This window comes from Caretta caretta, chromosome 9, assembly GCF_965140235.1.
Source record: "Caretta caretta isolate rCarCar2 chromosome 9, rCarCar1.hap1, whole genome shotgun sequence".
NCBI lineage: Eukaryota > Metazoa > Chordata > Testudines > Cheloniidae > Caretta > Caretta caretta.
This window is the reverse complement of record NC_134214.1, coordinates 90296543-90307109: the sequence shown is the minus strand read 5'-3', so window position 1 is coordinate 90307109 and position 10567 is coordinate 90296543. Positions and strand designations below refer to the sequence as shown.

The following is a 10567-nucleotide window of genomic DNA, read 5'->3' as shown; positions in this document are numbered from 1 at the left end:
AACACCCAACACACCCCGAAACACACACCTCACACACAATAACACAGGGAGAGCCGGGTCTGCTCTAGTGTGCAGAGGCATAAACATAGTAGATGAGAAGAGGAATGGACTCAAGGGTTATTTGACAGCAACATGTGTTAATGGCTAGTTGTGTAGCCTGATCCTGTATCTATTTTTCTGCTTCTCTTTCCCCTTTCTTTTTACTCTTTTGTATTTCTTTCTTTCTTTCTCCTCCGCACCCTCAGGGGCATAGGGTGTCTACCAGTTTCTGCCGTTGATTTCAGTCTCACGCTGATCTGTTCAGGCTTCTGTATCATGTTGATGGATTTGGCTTCTTTCTCTGTTCCTCTGCATAATGTTTCTCTAGGGCGCCTTCTTTTTTCTCCTTTGTATTTGCCTCGTTTCTCTTTCTCGCTTCTATATTTGCGTTCCCTAAAAATCCCAGCAAAGCCGACAGGGAAAGCCAAGGAGAGTGGTGTGTGGTGTGTCTGTCATTCTGTCGGTACAAACGCCGGCTACGAAATAGGGACCCGCACTGGTTGACAGGGGGATCTGCAGCCAGCTGCAAACATCTGCCCAGGCTCTGCAATGGCCTGTGCCCTGCGGGGAGTCATTAGCGTTGCTTTACGCCAGGCGCTGCCGCCTCCGCCTCGGGCCAGCAGGGGGCGCGCCGGGCGCAGGGACCGGCCGGGCGGAGCCGCAGAGCCGGGGCTCGGGCCGCCATGGCAGCAGCCGGGAAGGCGGGGTCGCCGCCCTACTCGCACCCGGGGCACGGCGAGAGCAGCCTGGGCAGAGTCAGCTTCCTGGGGGCCCGGCTGCCCGCCGAGGTGGAGGCGATGGCCAGGGGCGTGCGGGGCCTGGGCCAGGAAACCTTCCGCCGCCTGCTGACAGGTACGGCCGGGCCCGGGCCCGGGCCCCCCTCCCCGCCCTCTGCCTCCGCTTGGGCCGGGCTCCTGCTTCCCCCCCGACCCCCGCAGCATGTCTCTCCCCGCGGGGTCCTGCTCCCGCCCCCACGGGCAGGGGGGTCCTGCGCGCCCCCGCCTCCAAAGGCCAGGGGCCTCCCGCTCCTCCCCCGGGGGGTCCTGTCCCCCCTCCCCCTCCAAAGGCCAGGGGCCTCCCGCTCCTCCCCGGGGGGTCCTGCGCGCCCCTCCCCCTCCAAAGGCCAGGGGCCTCCCGCTCCTCCCCCGGGGGGTCCTGCGCGCCCCTCCCCCTCCAAAGGCCAGGGGCCTCCCGCTCCTCCCCCGGGGGGGTCCTGCGCGCCCCTCCCCCTCCAAAGGCCAGGGGCCTCCCGCTCCTCCCCCGGGGGGTCCTGCGCGCCCCTCCCCCTCCAAAGGCCAGGGGCCTCCCGCTCCTCCCCCGGGGGGTCCTGCGCGCCCCTCCCCCTCCAAAGGCCAGGGGCCTCCCGCTCCTCCCCGAGGGGTCCTGTCCCCCCTCCCTCTCCAAAGGCCAGGGGCCTCCCGCTCCTCCCTGGGGTCCTGCATCTCTCCAACCCATTGGGCAGGGGGTCCTGCCCCGCCCTCCCACTCCCCCTATGGATAGGAGGGTCCTGCTCATATCCTTTAATCAACTGACATTACTTCCATTTTGTATGTTGAGTTTTCTTTGGCACCAGAAGCCACATGCTTGGTCTCCTGGTCAAAGCAGTCACTGAGAGTGTTGGGTCTGAATCACATAGAGCTGAGAGCTCCAAGAAGTGGACAAGTAGACAGCTATTACAGTAAGATGGTCTGTAGAGAGCCCTGCAAATCCGCAGATTATTTTTCGGACTGTGGATCGAATGCGGGTTCAAATTTTGTATCTGCACAGGGCTCTAATGAGCTGACTCTAGTTGGCATTAGGAATCTTCATTGTGCTAGTGTATTGGGGTGAGAATGGAGCAAGACCTCCTGACTGAAGCTAGATCTGCAGCTATGTAATAATTGTAGGCAATGGAATTACAATTTGGCAGATTCCCTGGATAGTCAAGTAAAATTGGAAGTAGATCCATATTTGTCCAGCCCACTGTTACCGAGAGACAACTGGTGACTAGATAACCACAGTAACACCAGGAAGATGTCCCTCTTCTCCCTAAATCCTGTACTGGTTTAATGTCCGAGGTAAAGATTTCATGGTGATTTCATCGTGCATTTCCCACTTGCTACTGTAGGGGGAGCATACAGTCTCTCAAAAATGCTCTTGTAACTAGAACATGTAAACAATCTTCCATTGACTCCCAAACTGTTAGTTAATTTTCACTTACAACCAAAGGAAACAGACTTTTCCAGAATAAGCCGAGCTAGCACAGGTCTCCCTCTACCCATCTTTTCCTCTTGCTGACGTTCTGGTGTATGGTGAGCGTACATGTACTACAAACTATTATTCCATTGAAGGATTGGCAGCCTTGGAAGGCATGGTGAATTTGTTTATATAGCGTTCTATGTTATAGCTAATGTCAAAATAATATGCAATGTCATACAACCCCTGAGTTGAAGGTGTAGAAATCTCACAAATCAGAGTCTCAAGGTTATCCTGCCAAAGGTATGACAAGCTCCCCTGAATGTAAGTCTGATAGCATAAACTAATGGCATGTTAGCTCTGACTCAGTGGATGTGTGATGAAAAGTTTCATGTTGAAAACAATGTTTGCACTTGTACATCATGCTCCCTTCACTGATCTCAATCATCATTTAGTTTACCTAACTCACAAGGGTTTTTAAGACTCAGTGGTCTCAGTTTCGCCATCTGTCAAAATGGAAGGTGCAGAGAAGTCATCTGAGTCACTTCTAGAGCCTGGATGAGAACCTAGGTCTGCTATGCTCTATCCACTGGACATGCTGCCTGACCATAGTCAATCTTAAAAAAGTATCAACTGGAAATCTGAGCCTCGAGCCCCGAAGTCTGAGCAATTTAGTTTCACGAGGCCCCCAGTGGCGTGGGGAACTGGGCAATTGGCCTGCTTGCTACCCCCTAATGCTGTCTCCAGCTTTTATATGCAGAAAAACAGTTGTGACACAGGTGGGCGATGGAGATTTTATAGCATGTTGGAGGGGGACTCAGAAAGAAAAAGGTTGAAAACCCCTAGTGTAATATACAAATAGATCAAATGGATTTGAAGAGAAATACTCATAGGATTCAGTAATGAGAGAAGGAACCTTTCACTTCTTGGGTCGTTTGTTGGCATGTGGCTGCTTGGTAGCCTATTTGATTATTGGTACCAGTCCAACTTGTAGGTCATGTCCAAATGAGGAAAACAGGTTGTTTTAAAACATACTAGCTATTATGTTGTAACTGATGTGATTTTAAACAAGATGTTGCATTTACCGTAGATTGGGTTAATTGTGTTTAAAAATGTATTAGCTTGACCTCACCACCTGCCCCCTCCCACTCTCCTGCCCCTGCTGGAGGAGTTCACAACCAGCTAACGTGTTTTAAAACACAACCTGCTTTTCTAGTCTGGATGTGCACTTACTGGACAGGCGTTAACAGAAAAAACATCCTCACCACTGATACTAATAGACACTCTTTTAGGCCGTTTCAGTGAAGAAGGAATCTTCCCCTTCTCCTTTACAGACAATTCCTCAGCTTTAGGGTTGAGTCATTTTCCAACATTGTGGGAAATGTTGTACTGGCACGGCCCATATTACATCTGTGGATAAATACAGAAGATTTCAGTCTACTGTTCTGATTATTTAGAATCTTTCACTGCATTTAAAGACATTTAAAAATGTACAAAAGGAAATAAAATTGTCCAAAAATAGAAGCTGGTAGTCAGTGGAATCCATTTAATACCACAAGGAAGTTTGGCAGTTCAGTTAAAACTTTTTTTATTTGTTAACTTTAATGTTAAGCTGCTGTCCCAGCCTGGCCACTTTTAACTTTTCATCTTTTATTCCAGAAGGTAAATCTGGAGCATAATACATTTCCACTTTAAAGGCCTGATCCTGCAAACCCATCCATGCAGGCAGACATTTCTCTTTCCCAGTGGGGCTTTATGTGTTTGTGAGGTCTGCCCACACAGATCTGATTACAGAAGCAAAATTTTTATATAAGCCAAATTCATTTTTATAAGCCTTTGTGTATATGGAATGTGGAAAAATAAGTATATATTGAAGGTCTTAGGGAGTCCAGCCAAAGGTGTCTCTTTATTATGTTGCATCCTGGCTGACTTTTGGTGCTGGTACTGCACCATTAGCAACAGTGCAAACTGCTCCAGAATGTGCATTGGTATTGTCCCAGAGAGGCCAGCTGAAAAGAGTTAGTTTCACTTTACCTCCATGGCCATTCAATATTTAACCTCTCTGCTGAGCTTGCAACCAGGGTGTCATTTGCGACTCTCTGTGGGATCTAAAGCTGATGAGACGCAAGTTAGTTCTCCCACTCCTGCTCCAACTAAACAAGTGTCAGAGCTACAAGTCATCCTAAAGTAGGTGAACCACCACGCTTGTGACGTGAATGACTTTCAGTCACTACACACCCACATCAGATTTAAACTGGTGACCTAATTACTCCTGAAGACATTCTATGCCATTCTGTGGATTGAGAGAGTTCTATGTGAGGCAATCGGGGTGTGGGCGGCTCAATGGGGAATCCGGGTGCGGGGGGATCTGGATGCACAGGAGCTTGTTGGGGGAGTTATGGGTGCAATGGTAATGGGACTCTGCAGGGGGGTCCAGGTGAAGGTGGTTGAGGCTCAGTGGGAGGGAGGGGGTGGATGTGGGGGAGATAGAGCTCCGTAGGAAGGTCGGGGGGGTCAGTGGGTCCAGATGCTGGGAGAGTGGGGCTCATTGGGTGGGGATCCAGATGCATCTGGTTGAGGCCAGTGGAGTGGGGATCTGAGTGCAGGTGGCTCATCAGGGTGGTCCAGGTGCAGGAGGAGTGGGGCTTGGCAGGGGGATTCTGGATGTGGGGGGTGAGGCTCAGCGGGAGGGTCTGGGTATGAGGGAGTCTGGATGCACAGAATTGGGCAGATAGAGGAACAGCTCCCCGTATGGTGATCCCTCCCCCTGTTGCTGAAGAGGGATGGGGAAAAGTTTGCAGAGCTTCCTGCAGCCTGGGGAGAAATCTTGGGGTGGGTCTGATCTGGCCCTGGATGCCATGCAGAGGAAGAGGAAGTCCCATCCTATTCAGCCCACCCAGGACTAGCAACTGAGCCCAGCGCAGGGTAGGTGCCACCAGCTGGGTCTTCCCCAGCCTTGCCCTCTGCCCCACAGTGATTTACGTCTCTGCCGACTGTCCTGGGCACCCAAAACATGCTGCTGGGGAGGGTCACATGACCGCTCTTGTGGCTTCCCTTTGCTTCCTTGTCAGAAAGTCATTTTTCTGCGGGGAACATAAATCCTGTGCATGCGCAGTGGTGCAGATTTCCCCCAGGAGTACATAATGATGAAAGCATTTGTATCCCATTTCCAGTTCCCTGAGCAAATCAAACTCATCCACTGCTGCTGACAGTTCCACTTTAAACTGTAACTCTTATTCCATCAACTCGAGCTTTGTGTGCAAAATGTTGTTGCACAACAGACCTGGTGAACAATCAGTTGTGTTTACAAAGACATGGAGTGGTATATTCATACCGGGGAAAACACCAGCCTCCTCATACACACAAATATTTCCATAATTTTTCTTGAATGTCCCCACACACATCACACTTTCCCCATTTTAAAGGAGCATCCTGTTGGTTTCTCTGTTGCAGTCGTTGTTAGTGCATTGGAAGGAAAAGATTGCAAAGAATCTGTTAGGGCGATTGCAGAAAGCATTGATCTGTCAGAAGAGCAGCTCACTTCCCTCATCTCTGGCATGTATACTCTTCTCAGAGAGGCCCTGCGGCTTCCCATATCGACTTTCAAACAAGAAGTAAGTACTAGGAGTGCATAGTGCCTTGATAAATTAAGATTGTGTCACTTGCAAATTACTGCATAAACTTCTCCATACGGGGGTGTGTAGCTCAACTCAAAAAGGTCATGTGAAACTGGTAGAAGGATATCTGCTGGGAATGCATTTGTTGTTACTAATCGTTTATCTTGTTCTGTTTTTTAAAAAGACCTGAAGTACAGATTTACAGGATACTTCTGCAGACGTTTATGGAAAACTTTAGTTTATGGAAAAGATTTACTTGCATCTATTTTCTACTTCAGCAGCTTGCATTCTGGTGTTGCTTGTCTGTTTTATTTGTCTTCATTTTGTAGCAGTCTCTCTTTTTTAGATAATTTGTCATTTCTTTTGGCATCAACTTTTTTCCCACACTACCCATATATATTTGCTTCGAAAAAACCCTGTGAAATTGTGCTGCACGCCTGTTTTTCCTTGTCTTATGTGTGTATCTTAGAGGAAGGATAATTGTCTGGTTAGGATACGGCACTGAGTGTCTGAAGACCTGAGTTCCGTTCCTGGTTCTGCTATACACGTTCTTTGTGAATTTGGACAAGTCACTTAATCTCTCTGCCTCAATCCTATTGAATGTTGACTTCTGCTCCTAAGTCACTTAGGCACGTCTGGAAATCCTATCCAGCATCCGTTTTGCCATCTCAGGACTATTAGCACAAAATAAAATTTGGGGGAGGGGAGTGCTAACAAGCAAGTAACCACTATTTTAGTTCTTGTAAATGTATATCTTTTTCATAAGGAACTAGTTTTCAAGTCTACAGTATGTAAATTGCACATTCCTTGTTTTTGTAGGTTTTTAAGGAAGATCTCCAGGAGCTTAGGTATGCCCATTTATTTCACCTAAATTGCTCACTGTAACTGTTTTTGTACAGCTGCTTCCCTGAAGGGGAACAGGCTGCTGTAATCAACTTTTTAAATGTTATTGCTCTTCGTGGGAGAGAGAGGCTCTGTCTCATTACCAATTCCTCAAGCCAGTCTCCTCTAGGTCGCCAGTTGAAAACCAGCCCATGTCAGTATAATCCAAAAGTTGATACTGTCTAGTGACAGCCTTTGTGAAATGAGTTGGTGTTCTCAGTCCAGTTCCCTGTGAACAAGTAACCCCATCACAAAAGCACCACCATGATTGGCAGTCATGCTTGAGACTCCAAGGATTGAACATGAAGGTAAAACCAGCCACAACCCTAACCAGCGTTTCTCCAGATCATGGCTGAGACACACAAAGAGTGTGGTACAAAGGAACTTGTGTTCTTACTGCCTGGGCTGTACCTGCTCTGTAGATAGAGGATTTGAGGCTCCAGGGCTGTTAGACCAGAAGTTTTCACCAAACACTACCTTTTTAAAAAAAAATTATAGCTCTTCAAAGTTAGGTTTGTTGTAAAATGTCAGAGTGATCAATATAGCATCACACCCATGGACCTGCTGAGAGAACTCTATAAGGGATTGACTTCATCCTTCAAATGCAAGATAACAAAGAGCTGAGCCTGCCACTTCATCCTTGCCTCACCCCTTCCATCCGTTGCCCACCTCCCCCAAAAGAGCTTGATTATCACTTTCTTATTACCATTATATCAACTGAGCTGTGTGAGGTGAGTGTAACATAACCTGGTCCCATTCAGATGTAATTTGCATGTACTACTTTGATAATGAGGTCATGTGAAGCCAGGAGTAATATTCAGGCATTGTATAAGATATGATTTGGCATTGAACTCATGCAGTAAATTTCACACATTGGGGAGATGGCACACTTTAGTCCTTAATATAGGTTATACAAATGTGACATGCGCACACACACCTGCTGTGCAATATTTTGTTGTTGTTAGTATGTTTGCTAAGACAATGACAACATTTCAGAAGTTGAGGAACTGGCCTACTTTTTGCTTTGAAAGGACAATGATATAACGCTCGTGAAATCCTACTGCATTGTTCAGCTGTTCTTTGCTGGCTAATTAGCACAAGCGATCACAATGTTTGTTACAAAGACTTAGTAAAATCCATTTCAGTCTATCCAGAGATAATATCTTGGTATAGAAGTTCAGGCACTATAAGCTAGTCCTCACTGCATAGTAGTGATCTTCATGGTTTGTTGCTGAACACTGAAATGGGGAGAAATAAGAGAAAATGCAACCTGTACCCTGCATTATTTGTTTTAATATTTTGTGCTTCTGTGTAGTGTCTTTTGTGACAGGATCTCAAATTATTTTACAAACATTCTCTCTCCTAGCTCCTCGGCATTCTGGTTTCTTCATCTTTCATTCCACCAAGGCTACTTTTCCTCAAGGTTGCTGGCAATCACATCCAGTCGTTTGCAGTTATCGCCTCCTTCCATCCAAGCCTCCTGCCTAACCCCATCCCTCTTTATACTCTGTCCCCATTTCATCTTTCTGTCACCTTCCATGCTACCCCTACTGCTTGGGACAGTCTCCCTCTTCATCTAGGTCAATGTATTGTTCTGCCTCCTTTGCATTTTTCTAAGAAGCCCTTTCAACACTAACCCATTTTTTTAAAATAAATCTGCACCACTTGGATATTTGACTTTCCAGTCCTTGAACATCTGGTGTACTGGGTCTGAACGTGGTTGCTTGTCTGCCCTAGAATGAAGCAGGAGCCTTGTCTTCCCTGTGTTATACATTAAGAAGTGCATTAATGTGCTCAAGAAATAATAAAACCTCCATGCCACCTGTGAGTAGGTAAATATTATCCCTGTTGTACAGCGGAAATTGAGGTTGAGAAATGAAACTTTCCAAAGCACAAGTCAGTATTAGAGTTGGAAATAGAATCCAGGAGTCCTGACATTCACTCTTGCCACTTGACCACAGTGCCATTGCCTCACACTTGTATGGGGTTTTTTTCCCTCCCACTAATAGATTAATCATGTTGTTACCAACCTTTTTCCCCAGAGGAAGGTCTTCATTACTCAGCCTAGGTGACTCTTGTTACAGGATTGGCCTGGATTACTAACAGAAGAAAGTATATGAGAGTGACAATATACATGCCTCATTGCTGCTGTTAATGTGGTTGGCATAGCCACAAAAGTTCACTTGCCTGTACATTCATGCTGCTCTCAGACCTAGAAGTTGACACTGGCAGTCTTCTCTGGCACCCTCGGGAGAGTTTAATAAGCTAGTTAAGTTAAGGGGAGGTATCTTCTGACATTTTCATCTCTGAATGAAAATCATTTTTTTAAATCACTGTCTCTGCTCACCTTGAGGCTAGATTTTTAAATGAGTAAATAGTGTCTCTTTGGTCACAAGGACATTCAGAGAGATTTTGAAATATAGGTGTGTTGGCTCTTTTCACAGCTTCAGTGATTCTCATGGGAAATGACATTGATATTGTTGCACAGCGTATCTGAGCTGGAGACAAAGCGCACTCTTGCTGCCCCAGGGATGTATTCATTAACCAAAGAAATATCTCCATGTGCATCAACTAGCGTGGGTCGTTGGGCCAAGATTTCTCATCGGCACCAGGACCACATGCATGAAGAATACATGTGGCTGAGCAACAGCTCCTATATTGATTAGCTGCCGGGATTTGGCCAGAACAGAGCGACAGCAGGTTGTCTGTCATTTCTCCACCAGAAGTTATGGACTTGAGTCATATTCTTGCTTTCGTCTTCCCCATAGTCTTTACCATTCCCTTCAGTGAGACTGAAAACTGTTTTGGCTGGAATCGGACAGGCAAAGGTCCTGTAACTCTCAGCAGCTTGACAGCTGCTTTTATGGTCTTTAGTTTCTTACCCCGGGTCTTAGCCTCAATAGATCTAGTGGAAAAGGAGGCAGGGAGGGCAAGCCCACTTAGGATTGATTACATCACTGTGGGTTGTCTCTCTAATTGTCATCCAGTATCACAACACGCAGGTTATCTCCAGGCATACACTTTCATCAGAGAGAATAGCAACCTCTCAAATTCACCTTTCATTTAGCAATACAGAAGCTGCTGAGCCAGTGGAAGTGAGTCTGTGACCACTGCCAGGAATATTTTTCTGTGCACACTTAGTAGTTTTGTAGCTCAGGCCAGCACATGGTCCAGTAACATTGGAGAAGGGTATCCTCGCAGCCTGCTCCTGGTCCCACAGATCCCTCCTTGAAACATTCTTTTCAACTAATCCTTTGCAAAATGATCACTGCTGGATACTTACACCGTCTCTAGCTCAGTACTCTTTTTCTGATCTCTTCCTCCTGTGACTGGACTAAAATGTAAGCTGCTTGAGCCAGGGACAATGTCTGCATATGGTTGGTTTCCCGAAAACATAAGTTGAATTGCAGAAATAATGCAGTTGCAAAGGTGGCGTTAGTACTTCTTATGCGTTTGAGTAATCCACACTGGGACAATAAACACAGTGCACTGATATGTAGCATTAGGTCCCCTTCGTTCAGCCCTTACAGAGAAGGAGCCAGGAAGAATTGTTTGCAATATGGAAACTTGTTCCTTGTTGGGGTGTTTCAGGTAAAACACTTGCCCAGACAGTGTTTGAATTGTAGGACCATTGCCTTTCATGGAGAAGGACACACACGGGGACACACGGACACACACGGAAAAGCACTCCTCTGTGCCTCTTGCCCACTTCCCTCTCTGTGCCTTCTTCCATGTGTTTCCATATGCCGGGAATACCCTCCCCACTAATGTAAATCATACTTCCCCTTCAAGAAGCTATTTAAAATCCACCTTTACCATTAAGCATTCAAGATCTAATGGCCACACACCACTCC

The 10567-nt window shown here is 46.8% G+C and overlaps 1 protein-coding gene across 1 annotated transcript in view; it reads left to right on the top strand.

Moving 5' to 3' along the window:
* Positions 1 to 672: 672 nt before the first annotated feature.
* The window catches only part of COMMD5 (COMM domain containing 5), a 28749-nt gene continuing 18854 nt past the window's right edge, over positions 673 to 10567 (top strand). The window contains exons 1-3 of the mRNA XM_048863101.2: positions 673 to 891; positions 5668 to 5828; positions 6651 to 6679. Coding sequence (XP_048719058.1) covers positions 723 to 891; positions 5668 to 5828; positions 6651 to 6679 — 359 coding nt within the window. The 5' untranslated portion in view covers positions 673 to 722. The remainder of the gene's footprint in view (positions 892 to 5667; positions 5829 to 6650; positions 6680 to 10567) is intronic.